The 23,103-nt window shown below is 35.4% G+C and overlaps 1 protein-coding gene across 4 annotated transcripts in view; it reads left to right on the top strand.

Moving 5' to 3' along the window:
• Nucleotides 1-23,103, top strand: part of CEP162 (centrosomal protein 162) — a 102,939-nt gene that overhangs the window by 38,208 nt on the left and 41,628 nt on the right. For all 4 annotated transcript variants that reach the window (XM_033234506.1, XM_033234504.1, XM_033234505.1 and 1 more), the window contains 9 exons: nt 2,797-3,079; nt 3,963-4,224; nt 9,480-9,613; nt 9,879-10,106; nt 10,639-10,779; nt 13,104-13,216; nt 15,081-15,186; nt 20,981-21,107; nt 22,317-22,480. In XM_033234506.1, coding sequence (XP_033090397.1) covers nt 2,797-3,079; nt 3,963-4,224; nt 9,480-9,613; nt 9,879-10,106; nt 10,639-10,779; nt 13,104-13,216; nt 15,081-15,186; nt 20,981-21,107; nt 22,317-22,480 — 1,558 coding nt within the window. The remainder of the gene's footprint in view (nt 1-2,796; nt 3,080-3,962; nt 4,225-9,479; nt 9,614-9,878; nt 10,107-10,638; nt 10,780-13,103; nt 13,217-15,080; nt 15,187-20,980; nt 21,108-22,316; nt 22,481-23,103) is intronic.

Raw genomic sequence — 23,103 nt, 5'->3', positions numbered from 1 at the left:
AATACAAATTAAAACCACAATGAGATGCCATCTCACGCCAGTCAGAATAGCTCTTATTAAAAAGTAAAAAACAAACAAAAAAACCATGCTGGTTGCAGAGAAAAGGGAACATTTATACACTGCTGGTGGAAATGTAAATTAGTTCAGCCGTTGTGGAAAGCAGTTTGGCGACTTCTCAAAGAACTTAAAGCAGAATTACTGTTCGACCAGCAATCTCATCATTGGATATGTACCAAAAGGAATGTAAATTGTCTACCATAAAGACATATGCATGCATATGTTCATTGCAACACTGTTCACAATAGCAAAGATAGGAATCAACCTAAATGCCCATCAGTGATAGACTGGATAAAGAAAGTGTGATACATGTACACCATGGAATACCATGCAGCCGTAAAAACGAATGAGATCACATCCTTTGCACCAACATGGATGGAGCTAGAGGCCGTTATCCTAAGCAAACTAATGCAGGAACAGAAAACAAAATACTTATGTTCTCACTTATCAGTGGAAGCTAAACGTTGAGTACATATGGACAGAGAGATGAGAGCAACAGACACTGGGGCCTACTTGAGAGGTTGGGAGGAGGGTGAAGATCGAAAAGCTACCTGTTGGGTACTATGCTTATTACCTGGGTGTGAAATAGTCTGAACACCAAATCCCCGTGAACAATACCCATATCCCTGAACCTGGAATAAAAGGTAAAAAAAAAAGTCCTTTGCTAGACAAAGGTTTTAAATCTGCTTTATTCTTTGATTCCTTGTCCCTCTAATTTTTTTCTCTGCGTTTATTTGCAGTTCTCTAGATATGTGGGGAAACAATACCTTAAATGTGAAGATGACACTCTTTTTTTTTTTTTTGAGACGGAGTCTCACTCTAGATGACACTCTTAATATGATCTTTGCTAAGGAACTGGGTCACTCCTCACTCTTCAACCAAGAAGTCTCATGAAATCTTGCTTTTTCATAGTATTCTTCAAGGCTGAATCTTACAGCTTGAGTCTACATAGAGAGAGAACCCATTTCTAGAGTTTCTAGATTCTTTCTATTATCTTTAAATTCTGCTTACAAACCAGCTCATTCTGTGTTGAGCTCATCAGTTTTTTGGTAATATCTTGTCAAAAGAAGCTAATAGTAGCCAGCACTTAACTCCTTGTTCTTTCCCGTCATTTCTCTTAGTTCTCCATGGTCGGCTGGCATGTGGTCTGCCTTACAAACTTTTGTAGATGACAATTTAGCAATGTTTTGCCACTGTAAAACATAGGCTGCCATCTCTCCAGACTCTATCAGTTTCCTGCCACCCTAAACCTGACAACTAAGCCAGTAACAAATAAGTTGGGTTCTTGGCATCATAGCACTCACATTCTAAAGGGAAGAACTAGTAAATGGTCCCATCTAGATGGAAGTTGGCAAGGAAATATAGTTTAGTTGGTACCCAGCAAGAATGAGAAACAATTTTGATTAACATCTAGCCAGGTTCTGCTGCTATGAAGAAGGAAAGAACTATTATATTTTTGATGATTCCAGCCACTTTAGAAGCTTCTAATGGTTACCAAGAAGTCAATCTACATTATATGAAAATGGTAGCCTCTTAAACATTCTTTAATCTTATTTTATAAATTATAAAATTAAATGGCCTAATTGACACATGATTAAATATTTTAAGACTAACAGTTCCGATATTTTTGGAGACCCTGTAGTTTGCCACTATTTAACTGTATTTAAAACATTTCCTTATGTTGTTATCTTCTAGATTTTTAACATCTAATTGAATTGTTACATTTAAGTGTTTTAAACCACAGTTGCCATATTTTTGGGGACCCTGTAGTTTGCCAATATTTAACCGCATTTAAAACATTTCCTTACGTTGTATCTTCTACATTTTTAATAGCTAATTGAATTGTTACATTTAAGTACTTTAAACCACAGAAGTGATTTTCTTTTCAAAGCCTAGTGATTCTTCTGTTTTACATTAAAATTTATCCTATACTGTGATTAAGTATATGCTTTTTTAGTATTTATACTCTAAGCCTCCTTAACATAAATTATGATTATTTCTTCAGTTTCTTCTAGAAATGTTTAAAATGTTTTTCTTATTTCAAATGCATGTCAACTTTATAAGAAATTGTAGATAAAAGATATATTACAGAAAGTTCACTTAGAAATTTATATTTTACTTTTCTTCTACAAAAGCAGTCTCAGTCTTGTTTGGTTTGGTCTTTCTCTAAAATAGATCTCAGCATTACCTTTATAATCCTTTGCATTATACTGCATTAAAATTATTATCTGAAATTAGGCCAGGCGCGGTGGCTCAAGCCTGTAATCCCAGCACTTTGGGAGGCCGAGACGGGCGGATCACAAGGTCAGGAGATCGAGACCATCCTGGCGAACACAGTGAAACCCCGTCTCTACTAAAAATACAAAAAACTAGCCGGGCGAGGTGGCTGGCGCCTGTAGTCCCAGCTACTTGGGAGGCTGAGGCAGGAGAATGGCGGGAACCCGGGAGGCGGAGCTTGCAGTGAGCTGAGATCCGGCCACTGCACTCCAGCCTGGGCGACAGAGCAAGACTCCGCCTCAAAAAAAAAAAAATTATTATCTGAAATTAAAAGCAATTACACTACGTGAGTGTGCTGTTAACCAAAATTATAAATAATTTATTTAACATCAGTAACTTAATATGAATAGTTAACAACTCATATATATAGTGCATCTGCGTGTACACACGCACGTGGTTATTACTGATGTTTGAAGAGCTGTTACATAGGTTTCATTATCTGTGTCCTGTTTTGTTGTATAGCTCTGATAAAGTGGCTGAAGGTAAAGAAACTGAATTTGTTAACTCTTTACCCCTGAAGATGAACCCAAATATTATGTCTCAAGACTCACAACATGTGAACCATTTTTTTGACAAAAATGATGAGAATGTGATTTTACAAAAGACCACAAATGAGAGTATGGAAAACAGCTGTCCACGAGTAACTGCCACAGAAGAACATGTTGATAAAATGTACCTTAATATTTTGAGGAAAAAAATATCTGTTAATTCTTCATCATTATCTCAGGATGACAAAATTAATAAAGTAAGTATTTATAGTCTAAATTGATTTGAGATATTGAGAACCGAAGTTATGTAAAGTATATAAGTACTATTGGTAGGTGTGTGCTTTTTAAACTAGTGGGATTGATTGTATACTAACCTCCACAGTAGATCTTGGATATTTGTGAGTGATATTTATTACAATGCTAGCCAATCCCCAAATTCAAAAATACCACCATAACATTAGCTTGCTTTTAGAAGCCATTCTTTATACATTTTTTCCTATTTTGAATAAAATATAGTCCAGAATTTAAACAGTATAAGAAAAAGTTTATTCATCATTGTAGTGTGCACTGTTCAGTCTTTCCAGTCATTTGTATTTTTTAAGTTGTCATTTTATAGGAAAGCAGTTAACACCTGTGAAGAAATTTACATTTTACTGGTTCTTTTTCCTGTATTCTTGAGCTCTTCTGCTTTATAGTTCCCATGATTCATACATTCTACTTGTATTTTATAATTTTGAATTATGTATTTAAGTCTTCTCCAGTTCTTTGTGGAATAAGGCAAGGTATTAATAACATTTTTAAAGCATCTTGAGAAATTCAGATAACAAATTAAATAAGATTTTATGTCATTTCAAAATATGTTCTTTCTGCTGTGTTCATTCAAGTAATTACACATCTTGGTTTCTGGCAAGCTAATTTTGCCTTATTATTTTGCTTTAGTTTGTTTCAATGCTAACTTTGAAGGTCTGCTTCAAAATACTAAAATTCTGATGCATTAGACTTCAAGAACTTAACTATGGTAGTTTGCCTTTTACCAACTACGTTATTTGATAATCACTATTGTTTTGCCATCCTTTAAATATTCATTTACAACAATAGTTAAAGTTTAGGTACTGAAGAGCTTTTGCTTGTTGTGTACAGACTTACAGATCTCAAATTAGTTCTGAAGAAGAAGGGGCTGTAATGGGTAAACAGGTACCATACAAGAAGGCCAAAAGTGCACCTCCTTTACTTAAAAGGAAACCCCATCGTGGATTATATGCATCAGTTAGGAGCTCAGGCTATGGCAAACCCAGTTCACCACTCAAGATGTTTTCTACTCTTGAAAAGAAAACTTCAGGGGACATTATAAAAAGCAAAAACTTGAGATCGATTTCCACCTCTAATCAACCTAGGAAAAAAGGTAATCATATACTCTTTATTTAGTATGTTGTTTTACTTTCTTTGCTTCCATCGAGGAGAATTAATCTTAAGGTACCACATCCCATTTGTAAGATGCAATTTACAGGAGGCAACAGAGCTTGACTCAGGGTGGTGGCAGTAGAGGTGATGAAAAGTGTTTAGATAAGGATATATTTAGAAGGTAGAACCAAAAATCTGAAAAATTGGTTTTGGATTGCTAAGATTTTTGGCTTGAGCAACTGAGAGAATGGAGTTATACTCAGCTGGAATGGGGAAGGCTGTGACTGAGTAGATTTGAGAGTTGGGGGAAAACTGGGAGTTTAATTTTTGAGATGATAGTTTTGAGATGTCTATTCAATATGCAAGCAGAAGTGACAAGGAGGCAGTCAGATATAAAAGTCGAGTTCAGGAGGGAAATATGGATTATAGATACCGTTTGGGAGTTGTTGAAATCTGATTGAGAATACCAAAATCGTGAGCATAGATAGAGGGAAAGGAGCAAGCCAAGGCCTGAGGCCCCTGATCTTGCTAACCTGAAGAAATCAGGCAGAAGAGGAGGAACCTGCAAAGGAAACAGAGTGAGGTTGGAAGAATCCTGAGAGCATGTGGAATCCTGAAAACAAGCAAGTGGAGAAAGTGTATTGAGAAGGACTGCTCTGTCATTTACTGCTGAGAGATTAAGACAGGTGAGAACTGAGAACTGCTCTTTGGGTTTAGCAAGGATGAGGTGATCAATAAAGTGTACAAGCAGTTTCCGTGGAGAGGTGGCTGTAAAAGGCAAATTAAATGGGAATAAGCGGGAATGGGAGTGGAATGGTGCTTCAAGTTTTAGACCACACTGCAGATAGTTGCTGTAAAAGGCAGCAGAATAATGGGCCAGTAGCCGAGATGGAAGATGAGACCAAGAACATTTTTGCTTTGCTTTGTTTTTATGAAATAAATGATTGTTTTGTTTGTATGATGTTAAGAAAGATTTGATAGAAAGAAAAATAATTGACAAAGTACAAGAGTGAGGGAAGAATTACTGGAGCAATGTTTTTTAGTAGAGTAGCTGTAATGGGATCTGGTGCACAGTGGAAGAAGGGTTGGCATTAGACAGTAACATGGCTATTTCCTGCATTCTAGGAACTGTGGAGGCAGATGGGAAGGGAGAATGTATGCTGGCAGGTGGTTAGATGTGCTGAGGAGAGAATGCTTTTTGTGATAGCTCCAGTTTTCTCTGAGAAATAGAAAGCAGTATCATTAGATGAGCATGAGGGTTAGGCAAAGGTGTTTTGGAGGTTACAAGAGAAAAGAGAAGATATGAAGTAGCCATCTAGGAGAGTTAGACTGTCAGAAATCAAGACAGTCTAATTAAAGTTAGTGATCATGAATTTAAATTGAAATAACAAGTTGTTATTTAACACGTTAAATAACCAACTTGTTTAACCAACTGTTAAACAAACTGTACTTGGTAAAACAGTTGGGTTTACCAAAAAATATATTTTTGGCAAGTGAAGCTGATGATGTATGTAAAAGTAATTAGAATAGTTGACCATGGAATTTAAGTTGAGCAATGAAGGAAGAAAGGGCATCAAGGGAGTGTGACACAATGTGCAACAGGTACGATCCATCAACTGTGAGTCCTAGTGGGGTCAAAGGATTGTTGGAATCTGGGTACCAGAGGGTGTGAGGGGGGAAGACAGAGATGATAGTCATAGTAGGTGATTAGATAAGGGACTGAGATTGGGGAGTGGTTACATTACTGATAATAGTCTAGGAAAGACCTAAACTATGCCAATGGGAACGAGTAGCTGAGATGGAAAGAAGTTCAAGGAACCAAAAGCCAGGGAGTTGAAAGGATCACCTATGAGTATGTTGAAATTACCAAGAATGAAGACAGAAGTAATGTCACAGTGAGTGAAAAAGAAATGAGAGAAATCATAAGGAGGTTGCTAGATGAAGACTGATATTTTTATGAGTAAAGTGACATAATATTCTTAAACTCATTTTTCATATTTTAAAATTTTATAGCATTTGTGCATCCAAAATAAAAATAAAACACATTATTAAATTTTATAGTAAATTTATAGTAAAGTATAATGATGGACCATAAATATTTTTATACTGAACTACTGTGTCTCACTAGACTGTCTATTAAGTATGTTGTTTTTAATCTCTGTTTTTTATTGAAGAATTGCCCAGAGCAGTTTTAGTTATATTCAGAGGAACTGTAATTCCTTTGGGATAGTGGTTACTTGTTAACGGTTGAGTTCTCCAGGAAGCAGAGTTTGAGATGAGATTAGTGTTCAGAAAATATGCAGAATGCAGTTAAAATCAAAGTCAACATTGGTTAGGATGAAGAAAAAGCCCAGCTACTAGAACTTAACCAAATTAAAGATATCTTTTTTATGTAACAAAGCGTCCAGAGATAGGCAGTTCATGGCTGGTAAGCTGTGCAGGGAACCAGATTCCTTTTTCTTTCCTGATGCAAAATCCCTAGTATGTGACTTTTGTCTTAACTGTCACAATGGCCACTCCGCCTCTGGACCCTGTCCATGAGATAGGGTGAAAGGTAAAAGGTAGATGCCAGTAAAATCATCAACTTCCTAATCAGGAAAGTTTTTGCATCCATCTTAATGACCTTTGATCTTGTGGCCATCAGTTGCATGGAGTTCAGGGGGTCAAGTATGTTTAACTATGTACCTTGCTGCTCAGGACAGAATTAGATCTTTATTAATAGGAAGGAAGAGAAGGTTGGCAGTTAGCAGTACCAGCCATGTGGTTGTTTTCCTTTTTTAGTTTTGATTAATTTTCTTTGGCTGTAACTTGTGTTTTTATTTTTAGACTAATTTTTTTTCATGAAAGGACAAAAATTCTTAGTATCTTTTCTTATTAAGAATTAAAAATTCTTAATATATGCTTATTGTTTAAAATTCAAAATTACAGAAAAGTAAAAGAAGAAAGCAATGATATAGCCAGAAACAACTGTTGTTATGATGGGTTAGCAGATTCCATGCATCTCACTATGTGTATACTTACATAATAGAAGGAAATGTGAATGAATGGATGGAAAGAGAAAGGCAGATGTGGATAAATGGACAAAATATTTTGTAAGAATGGGATTACACTTTACATGTTCTTTTAAAATAGGATATTAGATCTAGGTTTACTTATATCTATAAGAAGAAAAATAAATTTCATCCCAAGAAATTGTATATCTGAAAATACAAGGAAAAGATTATGAAAAATCTTTAAGGAAAGAGATTATGAAAACACTCAAAGGTTGCCATAACTGTAGTGTTGTTTCTTAACTTTTTCAATTTTAGACATTACCAATCGATTCCTTCCCTTCTGTGAAATATAAAGCATATTGTATCCCCAACTTACATGCTTCCTATTCGTTTTTATTTTTACTTAAGATATATTTAGTATATTCTCTACTACAACCTTAATTTCCCTCAGCTTTTAGATTTAATTCTTGGTTCTGATTATTAAAGAGACTGAATGCTTTTCTCTTGTCTCTTAGCCATAGTTTCTCTATTCTGGAGTTATTTTGATTGGTTTCTTTTTTGATTGAATTTTCTTATGCATTGCTATTCCAAGAAGGTTTCATGGGTTCCAAATCCCACAGTGTTTTCATGTTTAAATTTCATATTCAAGCAAATTTTTTTTCATGTGTAAAAGGAGAAAGTACTGCTCATGTGCCATTATTTAAAATAATTACTTGATACTTTAGTCCACTGAGAGAGAAGTAAAAATTAAGAATTCAAGAAGGGAGAATTCTGGCATAAAAGGACTGGCAGACTACAGCTATGAACAAGAACTTGTGATAGGTTGAGTATTACATATCCAAAATGCCTGGGACCAGAAGTGTTTCAAATTTCAGATTTCACTGGATTTTGGAATATTTGCATTATATTTACTAGTTAAGCATCTCCAATCTAAAAATCCAAAATCTTAAACGGTCCTGTAAGCATTTTTCTATGAGCATCATGTTGACCCTCAAAAAATTTCAGATTTTAGAGCAGTTTGGATTTTGGATTTTCTGGTCTGGGACGTTCCACCTGTACTAACTGCCTTGTCCTGAGGAGAATCATGTGCTAGCAGATCACACCCCATTCATTTAATGAGCCTCCAGTGATTGGGAAGTTTTAAAAGCCTCCTCTTACGATGACTCAAAACAGCCTCTTCATGAACACTTTTAGAAATTTCTCCAGAAAACTTACATCAGTCTAATTAAATGTGATCATAACTCTATAAGGAAAACCTTCACATACCTGGAAAAATAATTGAAATGAAATCTTTTGGTGAGGGACTGTTGGTAATTTATTTTTTCTTTTGACTATTCTATATTTTCCAAATATTTAATAATCATGTAGAACATTTGTAATTAAAAAGTAAACTCTACATTTAAAAAGTTAGCATCTTGAATAAATTATTTTTAAAATTTAAATTTTGAAGTTCTTAATTTATCTCTAAAGCAATCAGATAGTGTTTATTGAACTCAGGGCCTGTAGTAGTTGAATATGGATCTTAGGATCCCTTCTAGGTATTGTTCTTAAACATTGTTTATTATTAACCGAATAATATATTAGCCTTAGAATGATTTCTTGTTTAAGAATTTACAGGTTACCTTAAAAGCTGAAAATTGGAACAGATTATATATTTATCACATTTTTTTCTAATTGAATATATATAGAGAGAGAGCGCGCGCGCTAGGTTTTTATAACAGTGTTAATCTTTTAAAATCCTATTTAGATTAACAGTTATAAAATCGTCCTTGCAATTTATATTATTCCATTGATACTATAATATCATGATATATGTGGTTTATAAAAAATGTGCTCCAAAAGCACACTTAATCTGCACCAAAATGTTTCATAAAGTTATCAGCTGCTCCTTGATTTGTCATTTAGAAATTTTGATTGATTATTGCTATGAACATTTAACAGAAGAATTTATTTAAAAGTAATAAACTCTGAAAGTTATTTCTATCTACATTCTCACATTTATTTAGCTCCATTTGTCAGTTGACATAGTCTTGGGTTAATTGGCCATCTGTGTCAAATTTAGTAGAACGTTGATTACGGAGTGGCAATTTTTCTGAATGCAATCAGTTATAGTGAAACAGCTGTGTTATAGTGTAGTCCATCAGCCTGTTTTGAGATCCTCATTTTAGTGTTTCCATTGTATTTTTAGTTATTGTACACAATTGATGAGTACACATTTGACTGTATATTTGTGGTGCATTTATACATTGCTTATAATATTTAGAAATCTTATCTGGAACAAAACTCATCAAGCCTGCAGCTTTGGATAAACCAGCTCCCAAAACTGAAAGTTGCCTGGTTACTCCTAAGAAGTCTGAAGATCCCACAGAAACTGATTCCTGTATTCAGTTTCAGACTGTAGGTATTAAATTCAAAATTAATAATCATAATGTTTTTATGTTCTAAAATTACATTAAAGCTAAATTATATATAACAAAATATAATAAGGACTGAAATGTCTTTTCCTTCGAGTGATACTGTAATCACTCTTACTAAACAGTTAATTTTCTTATATAATAGAACATTGTTAACCATGTCTTTTTTATTCTTTTTTTTATTAACCACCTGTGTTCAAATCTTATACATAAGTCTACTGTAATGAAGTAATGCTTTTTCTTCAAAGGATTCCTTAGGATACTGTGGTGAAAACAAGGAGGAGAAATTACTTATGTTTAAAAGAGTTCAGGAAGCAGAGGAAAAATGGAGGGGTGCGCAAGCCCTAATTGAGCAAATTAAAGCCACGTTCTCAGGAAAAGAGAAAGAACTAGAAAATAAGTTGGAAGAACTAAAGAAACAACAGGAAAAAGAACTCTTCAAATTGAATCAAGATAATTATATTCTTCAAGCCAAGGTACTAGACACATTGTTCTGGTTGTTTTTAATATTTATTTTTTTAAAAAAACCTGTATTCCCTGCTAAATACATTGTCATCCTTGTTTCCTAGAGATGTTTGACTTGATGTATTTGCTGTATAAAATATAGACATGGTTTGAAGAGTGATTCCATACATGAGAGCCTAAATTTTGAACCGTTGGAGGAGCAAATTAAATTTAAATTGGCTCATTTTTATGGTTTTCTTCTATTAGCCGTCCTTCTTAAAGAAAATCAGTTCATTCTGACCTTCAAAGAAATCAAAGTTTGAGCAAAACTGCTGTAGATGGTATAGACCCAGAGGATGACATTGTGTAGCATTTGTGAGTTACTAATGGCACCATCAGCACAAAACAGCACTTTGCTGATTTAACTGTAGTTATGTCACATTCCAGTGTGTTCAATATTATAAGACAGTTTTCTATCTAAATAGGAGTTTTCTATTATTTTTTCTCACTTCTCACCTTATCATTTCCTTCCCCAAATAAAACAATTTCTGCAATTTCTCAAAGTTAAGCAGCTTTGAAGAAACAAACAAAAAAACAAGGTGGTTACATTTTGGAGAAGCAGCTGATCCTGTCACTGGAGAAAAATTGAAGCAAATCCAAAAAGAAATACAAGAACAAGAGACACTTCTTCAAGGGTATCAACAGGTATGGCAATTCTTCAGCATATGGCATATTTACTCTTCTTGACCTTCTAGTTATTAAAACAAGGCAGGTCAGGCACAGTGGCTTATGCCTGTAATCCCAGCACTTTGGGAGGATGAGGCGGGCAGATCACCTGAGGTCAGGAGTTTAAGACCAGCCTGGCCAACATGGTGAAACCCCATCTCAACTAAAAATAAAAAAAAAATCAGTTGGGCATGGTGGTGCACACCTGTCATCCCATCTACTTGGGAGGTTGAGGCAGGAGAATCACTTGAACCTAGGAGGCAGAGGTTGCAGTGAGCCAAGATCATGTCACTGCACTCTGGCCTAGGCAACAGAGTGAGACTCCATCTCAAAAAAAAAATAAGGCATATTGAAATATTTCTGTGCTTATTTAACAGATAATGGGAATTCTGGCAAATAGGAGGTAATAATTTGACTAGTCTATGTATTTCCCATGAGGAGAATTAAATGCTAAGAGCGTGGGTTCTGGATTGGAAAATACTGGTTTTGAGTCTTAGCTGTACCACCTGCTGTGTGCCTTGGGCATCACTTAATCTTTCTAATCCAGTTTCTTCATTTGTGAAGTGGGGATAATAATATATAGGATCCCCAACTTCCAGTGGTTTGACTTAACAAAGTTTTAACTCTTATGATGGGCTTATCAGGATGTAACCTCATCATAAGTTTTACTTACTATTATTTGACTTTACAGTGGGTTTATCAGGGTATTAAGTATATTTTCAACTTAGGACATTTTTTACTTACTTTTGGGCTTATTGAGATATAGCCATTTGCAGGGCAAGCAAGTTGAGGAGCATCTGTACACTCTTAGTGTGGCACACAGCAATCAATCAATGAAAGTTACCTGTTATTATTTTTAATAGCCAGTTTCTTAAAAACTGCCCTGTCTTTTCTTAGTTTTCTGTAATGCTCTTCAGTAGACAATATTGGCTGATTTTGCTATTATATTCAGAAATATGAATCTGGAATTAATTGCTAACGTCCTGAGGGTGAAAAAATTTTGAATTTAATGTAAGAAGATCTGTGGGTCCTACAGAGGCAGATGTTTGCACTGTGTGATGACATCTTGGTGTTGCTAGCCTAACAGTCAACCAGGACAGGTTTAGTGATCTTCAGCATCTTTGTTCCCTGCCTCTCACACCCTTTTTTCTTACTTTTCCCCTTTCTTGTCTCTTATTACATTCTTCTCTTTTGACAACTGTAACTTGAACCTTGAGCCTTAGTAACATGCATTATCACCCAGGGACATCATCGAAAGCATTGCCACATCAGTGATTACAATGTTTGCTGTAGCTGAATCAGAATGATTTTGCAGGACACGCTGCCCTCAGTTACTGGGAACCATTCAAATTCTTCTGCCAGTTTGATCTTGCCGTTAAAAAACGGGTTTTTAAGAAAATTTAACAGACCCATAAGTATGCCAACTAACCCCTCCAACAGAGACAACACAAAATTTATGTGTCTAAATAGTAGGGGAGGATGTTCATTAATTCTGCATGTATTTAAGCATAGACTGTCTGCCCAGCACTATTCCAGACATGGTAAAACAGTCTATAGTTTGCATTAGATACTCAAAAGCTCTTGGTTTGCATCTGATTTTTAATTTTAAACAGGTTAATAAGCCAGGGAGGACATCTAAGTGCAGATTGGTACCTTCTCTTCTCCCTCTGATCTCAACTGGTTGAGTCACTCTTCAGCTCTTTAGCTCAAGCCTTTTGGTGAACTGGATCTGTCCTCTGCTCTGCCTTGTCCTGACAACTTTCAGAAACACCAGTCTTTAACTCCCTGTTTACGGTCAATATCAGATACAAGCATGAACACCCATAGATACATCTGATTATCTCACCACCGGCAGCCAGACTTCCAGAATCTTCCTCCAGCAGTGATTCGATTTTTTTTTTTCTTTTTCCCTCTCTCGGGTCAGAAACAGAAAAGAATATAAAGGGTCTCACTGGGTCTTTCCACCCGGGCCCACATAGTCAGGATGTAGTGATTCCTTCAGCCACTCTCCCACTTAACTCCTGTGAAATGCAATTCATTCAACTGACCTTAGGCCCTTTGGCTTTGGGAATTTTGGCAAATTATTTTTTCAATTAGGCGTTTTAAACATTATGGAAAGAACTATTTTTAGACACCAAATTTTCTTCTGATGTAATATAAAAAGTTTAAAGAATATTTTACTATGCAAAAACTAAAGAAACTTAAAAGACCATTTAAAGGATTAATCTGTTATGAGCACGTATATTCTGTTATATAAGTACTAATGACTTTTAACTAAAATGCAGTATTCTGTTTTTAAAAAGGAAAATGAACGATTATATAATCAAGTAAAAGATCTCCAAGAACAAAACAAGAAAAATGAGGAGCGAATGTTTAAGGAAAACCAGAGTTTATTCAGTGAGGTAGCTTCCTTAAAGTAAGTACTTTTGAACTTCTTAAAATCAAATATACTTAAACTATTTCTAAGCATTTTCTTATTATGTTAATAATACATTTATTTTTACTTAGATGGTAAAATTTTATTTTTTTTTTGTACACTCATTTCCAGTTTATATGTTTAATACTCAGTGGATTTTTCTTTTGGTGTTAGATGGCTAGCACATACTTGATAGTATTTTCAGCATATTGATATTTGAATTCATATGAATTTATGTTCATAAATGATTCAAACATCAGTTTCAGGAAATTGAATATACGGTATTCCTCTTGATCAGTTATTAAGAATGAGATAACCATTTCCCAAGGAACCATGTGATTAATAATACTAAAAAAGAAAGGTCATCCAGTATCACTTATGATCTTCTTGGGTCAGGTTCCACAGAAGCGGAGCCTGAGATGGTGCAGGTCCTTGTGGAGATAATATACTGAAGGATAACTCTCAGGAGAAAGGAGCAAGGGAAGCAGGAATGGCGAGGTAGGGGGAGGGCAAATAGTGGTCTCAGCTGGAGACTGGCTTCGTTCTCCTCCCACCAAGAAGCTCTGGAGAATAGATTGTACCAGAGTTGGTCCCTTCTTGAGGCAAGGGGGCAGCCTTAGTCACTGGCTGGAGTGTACCGTGGAAAGGAGTGGGGGCTGCCCTTTGTGTCAGGGGGCAGGGGCTGCTGTTCAAAGGAGCACCTGCAAGTTGTTTTCAGCCAGCATTTATCATGGCAGGGTAATGGAGCACCAGCACCTACTTAGGAATCATATTTCAGACTGTAAGGTCTTTTGGACGTTACTGCTTCCAATTTTAACATATTAAGTGAAAAAGCCAAGCTCATGAACATGGACAAGCTTGGATACTATCTTCTTTTAGAAAATGGCCACTATTTGTGTATCCTTTTATATAAACACCTAATCATTCAGAAAGGACTGTTACCAGAAGTTTTTTTGACCCATGAATATCATGAATGTTTACCAAATTTATTTATATACTTCTTCCCCTTTTTTGGTTATATAAACTAGGGCCTAAGAGGCAGGGCTGCTAATAATAGCTCATACTGATCTTTCACGCAAAATAGAAAAAGGCACACTTGGTAGCAGACAAAATATATATATTTATTGCCACTTTCTCCTGGTAAGTTGGTAAGTGTAACCTCAGGCCATGTGTGATAATCTGCACAGTGGTAATGCATGAATGCATTTACTTAAGCTTTTTTTCCAGGTGTTTCAGTAAAGTTATTTTAAAATATCTTATCTTGTACTACTTGGCTTCTAAAAGAAGATCTATCCCAGGATCCAAAACTGAAGCTCTAAATTAACTTTCAGAATGAAATAAATGGTTTCTTTAGTACATTAGGGTTAGATGATCTTATGTGGAATCTGAAACTCCTTCTATAATGTCCCTGGAATAACAGGAAAATTGAATTTATGGTCTACATATTAGGCTGTGTTTTGTTTTGTTTGTTAGTTTCCATGTATGAGACTGGCGACTCTCCGAAAAGATTCTAGAACAATATGCCAAGGAATGCATTAACAACCCCACAGAAAAATGCAGCACATCTTTGTGGACCATTAATTTTTTTCCTGTGAGAATTGGGAATTAATGTTTTTATATTATAAATAAACCAATAATCTTAGGTTTTAGTTCTTTTAGAATAAATATAAGCATTTCCCTTAAAGTATATTTCTCTTTTAGTGTGGTTGTATTTTAATCTTTAGATTAAATGAAAATTTTACCTTCATTTATGCATATAGTTTCAATGTATGTTAGTTTTTAATTTTTAAGAATTGAATATTTTCTACTGAAAGGAGCACCTGGTAAGAAAGAAAAACAACTTTTTATTTTCAAAATAAATCAGAGAACAGATGCACAAAAGTCGTTTTCTGTCTCAAGTAGTTGAAGATTCAGAGCCCACAAGAAACCAGAATTTTACAGATCTGTTAGCAGAACTGCGGATGGCACAGGTAAGTTGCATAAGGATTTTGACTATTAGGGATAATAAAGGTTTCTATAAAAATTCCCATATGTATGAAAAAATCTGTAAATTTCATACCATTTAAAACTTAGGGAGAAATATCTTAAATTAGCATATAGTATACGCATGACCTTAGTATAGAGGAAACATTATAATACTGGTTTTAGATGTCATTGTCTTTATGATTCAGCCTCTCATCAGGCATTTGTCACATCTCATCAGACCTGTTTATCATGGAGCCATATCAGAAGCATGATTTTATTTAGGACATGTATACCTTATTTCAAACAAATTCCTTATTTGAAAGTATGCAGCCTAAATAGTGTAATTTGGAGATAATTGTTTACCTTTAAAAGTTAGTAGCTTGCTGCCTGTCTTCCAAAGTAGACTGTGCACTTCTAGAGAGCAGAGACTGTATCTTACAAGTATTTGTATCCTGCATACCTAACATAAAGTTGAAATGCAATGCTGTTCCATAACTTTTTTATGTTTATTAAATTGTATTATTAAAAATATGGCCTAGAGTTTTCTAAAGCAGTATTTATCAATAGGAAGAGTTTGAGAATTTAAGGCAGGGCAGAACTCTATTTTAAGCAGAAGTAATTCATGCACTGCATGATTTTTATCATCCCTGTCCCTAAGAACTATGTGCTTATAGCACCCACCAGTCATTGTAACAATTAAAACCACTCTGCCACATTTCCAAACATGGCCTGTTGGAGGACAGTTACTTTTTCCCACCACTCTCTTTCAGAATAATAGCACTAAACTAAAAAAGCCCATTTCAGTGGGCCTCAAAAATAGCAAGCTAAAACAGAAATTAATATTACCATATTTTATGAAGGCTTGGGGGAACAAAGTAAGGTTTCAAGCATAGCAATTAGCATTAGTTCCAAAGGCTGTTGTTTTTACCTTTTGAAATTCCTGTTTTGAACATATTTTAATGACAGAAAATTTGAAAACTCCTACTAACACCACCAAAATATACTGGAAAAAAGTATAATAAATATCTTGTAAATGATTAACCATGCTCCCAAGAAAGTAAGGGAAATCGTTAGAAACCAAAAGTAAGGAGGGATAAAAAAGATCGCAGTAAGTTTAGTAACCAAGAAGCCTGAGGTTTAACAGCAAATTGTAGACGGGATACCCTTAAAGGACCACATCTTTCACTAAAATAGTGGATTAGGAAAAAAGAAACTGAGATGTCAAGGAAGCTTTTCTGTCTTAATTTGGTCTCTGGATGGAGAGAGGTAAAAAGTCTCCTCTGCACATACTTTAATGGTTGTTCAATGTAAATGGTATTTCTTCTGCCCATTTGTGTTTAGTATTTGAATTGACACTACCTTGCAATGCTTAAACTAAAAAAATAACATAAACAGTAGTTCTAAGTCAGTGATAATAATATCTCTGGTAGATTTAGAAGAAACAAATCAAAACAATTCTTAGAGGTATACACTTGTTAACCTAGTCCACACAATATTCCCACAGATAAAATCCAACTGATGATGTGCTCACAATGCAAAATTACACAACCTAGAGAAACAACCCACCATCAGCAGGCATGAGATGCTTTACAGCAAGATTAGAACCACAATAGAGTTATTGAATAGAGGCTATAAAATAAATAGACTTAAAGTGCTTAAATATACAAAATAATTGAGAAAGTATGAGAAAAGAAAAAAACAGGCCAAATTCAAACAAACATTAAACAGAGCTGTGGGAATGAAATATGCCGGAAATTAAGAAAGTAGAATTAAATAGATGATCATAAACAACTAAGAAAAGCATTAAACTGAAAGACCAATTTAAGGGAACTCAGAGTGAAACAGAAAAATAGAGAAATGTAAAATATCAGAAATATTAAGAAATACAAGATGCCCTAATGCACATTTAAATGTTTTAATAGGTAATGGCTGAGGATTCTCTAGAAGTAGTAAAAGGTGAAGTCTCGAATTTAGGAAGCACAATAAGTCCCGCTCAACATAAATGAGTCAAAATCCACATTTAGTCCCATCATGGTAAAGCTACCAAAGTCAGGGGAAGCCTAAAAGAAATCAGGAAAAAAAAAAAAAAAAATGTTAGTTTAGTTTAAAATAATAGTAAAAATTATTTGGGAATTTTTTTGTGCACATACTACAAGATGGAATATAACATACCTTTATTTTGATTTACTTTAGTATTCTTAAATAGTTTTAGAGTAAAAATTATTTATACTGGGATAAATCTACAAAATAATCTTGTCAAGTATATTTGTGTATAGTCTACTTTATACCTTAAAAATTAGTGCCAATTAGTATATTCTTACAATGTCAGTTGGTTATAAAGTATAGGTGGAAATGTAATAACAAGTAAGTTCGTGAGCCCTTTCCTTTTAGTATTCCAGGATTGGAAAGAGAATGGGACTGACTACAACTCATTTATTCAGACAGCCTTTATTGAACGCCTGCCTTGCACCAGGCATTCATCCAAGCATTGGGAATATAGTAGGTAAATAAGACAGACACAGATCTTACTCATCAGGAACATATGTTCTAGTGAAGAAGACAGACACCAGATACACAAATAAATAATTACAGATAGAAGTGCTTTGAAGAAAATGAAAATAGGGAATAATGGGTGATGAGTTAGAGGTAAGGTGGCATTTAATAATGTGGACAGGAACGCTCTCTCTGAGAGAGAGATGTTTGAGCGCAGAGCTGAAGTGGAGGAACCGCCAACCAGGCAGATTCAGACTTCAAGCCAGAGGGAAGAGCAAATGCAAAAGCCCTGAGTTTGTTCCTTTCCAGAAGCTAGAGGCCTTTGAAGCATAAGTGGATAAAGACAGGAATGGCAGAGGCCTCTCTCAGTGTCTGCATGGTAAATTATGAGAGAGGAAAAGTACTTGTCAGCCAAAAGCCTCTGGCCCACAGATTTAACATGGGGCATACTCACTTTCTTGAAGGTGGGCATTTTCTCTCCCTGGAAATATGCAAGCCTGGAATGGACATCCATTGATTGAGCATGATTAAACTTTAGATGTTTACAGTTCTTTGAATTCTAAAATACTGTAATTCCATGAATTACACTGATAGAGAACATTTCTAAATTGATCGAACTAATTAAGCAACAGGTTTTTGCAGAAAAAGCATTCAGCAGCTTTTAGATTAATTTTAGTTTCAGGGCTCTCCTGAAAGGACATCTACAGAAGATTAAACAATGAAACGATGCAGTTAAATCTGTGATGCAACTAGAAACTAAGATTATACAATGCTTTACAAATGCTCTTGTTTTCTTTCTAATACTGATTTTTAAATTGTAAGATAGTGTAAACCAGAGTTTGTAAGAATTTGTCATTTTGAAACTTAAATACCGAGTTGACTGCTGTTGAGTCCAGTAGTTTCATAAGTTCAGTTTAGTGTACATTTATCTAATACATGCCATGCACTTAGTACCATAAAGTAAACAAGTAGTACTAAATCAGTCTTGGTCCCCATAGAGCCTTCAGCCTAATAAAGAGAAGAGGTTACATATAAATGAATCAGTGTCATAGGAAACAGTAATAAATGCCATGCTAGAGGTACAACTGAAGTCTGTGGGAGACAGAAGAGGGTATTATCAGGAATAGCTTAGCTTAATTTGAAGTGCGCTTTGAAAGATAAGTATGATTTTTGTCAAGCAGAGGAATGGGGCACAACACTTTGAACTACTGAGAGTAGTATGGAATGTAGTCCATATTGAGAATTTCATTTTTATTTTTGGATGTCCCAAGCATTTTTTATGCATTTATGATACAAAGTTTGGCAAAATAAAATCCTGCTTTTTATATGTCAGGTGGTGATGAGTGCTGTGAGAAAAAAATGAAACTGTGTGACTGAGGGCCAGGATGGGGCTTCCTAATTTAGATAGGGTGGTCAGGAAGGCCTTCTGAGGCTTCATGTGAGCAGAAATCCTGATGGAGTGCAGGAGGAAACTACCTGGCTATCTGGGTCCCAAACCACTGCAAGCAGAAGAGACACTGCAGACCCTTTGAGGTAGGATTGTTCAAAAAACAGCAAGGAGGTCTCTGGCTAGAATGGAATGGGTGGGGATGTATAGAAGAGGTGATCAGTCATGGGTAAAGCTGGGTTATATGACACTAAAGGTCATGGTAAGAACTTTGGGTTAACCCTGCAAGGGACCAGCAGTGAGTTTTCTGGTTTTGTTTGTTTTTATTTTACTTTAAGTTCTGGGATACATGTGCTGAATGTGCAGGTTTATTACATAGGAATACATGTGCCATGGTGGTTCCCTGCACCTATCAACCTATCTAGGTTTTAAGCCCCACCTGCCATAGGTATTTGTCCTAATTCTCTCCTCCCCTTGTCCCCCATCCCCCAACAGGCACCCTTGTATGATGTTCCCCTCCCTGTGTCCAGGTGTTGTCATTGTTCAGCTCCCACTTATGAGTGAGAATATGTGGTGTTTGGTTTTCTGTTCCTGTGTTAGTTTGCTGAGAATTATGGTTTCCAGCTTCATCCATGTCCCTGCAAAGGACATGAACTCATTCTTTTTTATGGCTGCATAGTATTCAATGGCATATATGTGCCACATTTTCTTTATCCAGTCTATCATTATTGGGCATTTGGGTTGGTTCCAAGTCTTTGCTATTGTGAATAGTGCTGCAGTAAACATATGTGTGCATGTGTCTTTATAGTAGAATGATTTATAATCCTTTGGATATATACCTAGTAATGGGATGGCTGAGTCAAACGGTATTTCTAGTTCTAGATCCTTGAGGAATCACCACACTGTCTTCTACAATGGTCAAACTAATTTACACTCCCACCAGCAGTGTAAAAGCGTTCCTGTTTCTCCACATCCTTGCCAGCATCTGTTGTTTCCTGACTTTTTAATGATCATCGTTCTAATGGCTTGAGATGGTATCTCATTGTGGTTTTGATTTGCATTTCTCTAATGACCAGTGATGATGAGCTTTTTTTCATATGTTTGTTGGCCACATTAATGTCTTTTGAGAAGAGTCTGTCTGTATCCTTCACCCATTTTTTGATGTTTTTTGGGTTTTTTTTTTCTTGTAAATTAGTTTAAGTTCCTTGTAGATTCTGGATATTAGTCCTTTGTCAGATGGATACATTGCAAAAATTTTCTCCCATTCTATAGGTTGCCTGTTCACTCTGATGATAGTTTCTTTTGCTAAGCAGAAGCTCTTTAGGTTAATTAGATCCCATTTGTCATAGTGGTGGGCACCACCATGCCTGGCTGATTTTGTATTTTTAGTAGAGATGTGGTCTCACCATGTTGGCCAGACTGGTCTCAAACTCCTGACCTCAAGTGATCCACCCACCTTGGCCTCCCAAAGTGCTGGGATTACAGGTGTTGAACCACTGCGCCTGGCCAGCAGAGAGTTTTTGATGGAGAATGACATCAACTGACTGTTTAACAATTCATGTGGTTGCTGTGAGAATAGACTGTAGGGGCCAGAGGTAGAAGAGGCATACTAATTAAGAGCTTAGTACAGTAATCCAAGCAAGAGAATTAGTGGGTCATCAATATGGTTAGTATATGGAAGAAGTTAGAACAGTAGATTGAAAGGTCTTTAATGCTGTGTTGAGATGATTAGAACTGATTTTAATAGGCTATTGCACGCCATTAAAAATTCTGGGGTGGGGCAGGTGGTAACAACATCAGAGCTAAAATTTAGAGAAAATATTTTGCAACAATATTCATGATGTGGATTGTGTGAAAGATTATACTACAACTTATTGTGGTTGTAAAATACTTGCTTTTATATTTCTTTGAATATCAAGAAAGAAAAAGACAGTTTATTGGAAGACATCAAAAGACTGAAACAAGACAAACAAGCTCTGGAAGTAGACTTGGAAAAAATGAAGAAAGAGAGGGACCAAGCCAAAGATCAGATTGCTTATGTCACAGGTAAACACTGAGCTGAAACTGTGTACCTTTATAATCATAACTGTTCTGATGTTGATTGAATGGTATAATCAAAATGCTACTCCTTAAAGTATATTGTAATTTTAGAAACATTTTTTTAAATTCATTATTAAAAGATGTGTGAATCTGGTTGGGTTTAATAAGAATAATTGCAAGACAAGAGAAAATCACTAATTGTTTTGGATTTATGGCATGTATATTTGGTTGTTCACAAATCTGTCATCCTAGCTAGACTGTGACCTTCCTGAGGGCAAAGCCTGTCTTCTTTTCCCTGGGTCTGAAACTTTGTAGGCTGTTAAGTATTTGCCAAGTGAATAAATAATAGCGCACTGGGTTTTATAAAGAACACATAGATAAATATGGCATGGTCCCTACTACGAAAACCAAGGGGAATAAGATAAGAATATGCATAATGTAAGAAAAAATTACAAGCAAACATGATAGGAATTGGGATACCAAATGAGGGTTTTGGGGCAGAGTGGCATTTGAGCTGGGCCTTGACGGGTAGTAAAATTTGAAAGTGAAGGGATGGAGAGAGGCTGCACAAGTATATTCCATAACTTAGAGTGGCAGAACACAGGGATAGAAAGTTAGATCAGAGGAGCCCTTGTTTGCAAAAGATAGGATCTTTCCTCTGCATTATTATGAACTTCAGTGTAAGATATGTGCAGAGAAATCCATTCTGATCTGTTTGTAAGAAAATGACATTTGCTTCCCTTATCTGTAAAATACAGAGTAATAACAATAATAGTGTTATCCATTGTAAAAGTTTGTTGTAGTAAATAACATAATAAATGGTAATAAGCACTCCTGAATGTTTGTCCTGTTACTTTTTAGTATAATTATAGACGTTCTTCATTTTTATTATTTCTTAAATCCAACATTTATTTTCCCATGGAAACAACTTTACTTTTATAATTTTAAAAAGGTCAGTGGAAAATAATTTATCAAAAATTTCTACATAGACAACTTTGCTGTAAGGTTAACGATTTGGATTATAAACACAGTCTCTTATTTCTTTTGACTAATAGATTAAGCTAGACACTATGTTGTATATATCAGTTGTTTTATGCTTCTTATTTTTTCATAATGCTGTCATTAGATGGGCATTTCGTTTAAAATCTTTTAATTTAGTTTATTTCCATATTTTGGAGAACAACAAGCAGGTTATTGAGTTTTTTTATCTTATAGGTGAAAAATTATATGAAATAAAAATTTTAGAAGAAACACATAAACAAGAAATCAGTCGTCTGCAAAAAAGATTACAGTGGTATGCTGAAAATCAGGAACTTCTGGATAAAGATGCACTTCGGCTTAGAGAAGCAAATGAGGAAATTGAGAAACTCAGACTTGAGGTAATGGATCATTTCAGAATGTATTTCTTCTCTAGATGAATCCTGTTATCTGTAATATCAGTTCTATGTAACCTTTAGTCATTGCATCATTACTCTGAACTATTAATTAAGATTGCTGGTTTGCTTTTAGATATATAGTCTATTTTAAATTAGACTGAGAATAAATATAAGCTCCTAATCACAACCGTCAGGCCCCCATGGGGTCCAAACCCTGCCTGCCTCTTCAGTGTCATCGGATACCACACTCCCCTGAGTGACTCTTCTCCAGCCACATCAGAGCTCCTCTGGTTCTTGAACATGCTGGACTCGTTCCACTTGTTTTCTTGGCCTGAAATACTTTGGCCTGAGTTCTTTCTGTGTCTCACTCCTCCTCCTTGTTCCTGTTGGCTCAAATATCTACTCTCTAGAAAAGATGTTTCCTGACTCTCTTTCCTAACGTAGCTGCCAATCTCTCAACTTCTGGTTCTTTGTTCCTATCCCTTCACTCTGTTTTATTTTCTTCTTGGCCCTTACCACTCTGAAGTTATTTCATTTTCCCTTTGATTTACTTTATTTATTAGCTTATCAACTCTCTCCCTCTACTAGAGCATAAGCATCTTGGGAGCAGGGACATAGTTTCTCTC

This window comes from Trachypithecus francoisi, unplaced genomic scaffold, assembly GCF_009764315.1.
Source record: "Trachypithecus francoisi isolate TF-2019V2 unplaced genomic scaffold, Tfra_2.0 Lachesis_group15, whole genome shotgun sequence".
Taxonomy (NCBI): domain Eukaryota; kingdom Metazoa; phylum Chordata; class Mammalia; order Primates; family Cercopithecidae; genus Trachypithecus; species Trachypithecus francoisi.
The sequence above is the reverse complement of the archived record's forward strand: the minus strand, read 5'-3'. Positions and strand labels throughout refer to the sequence as shown.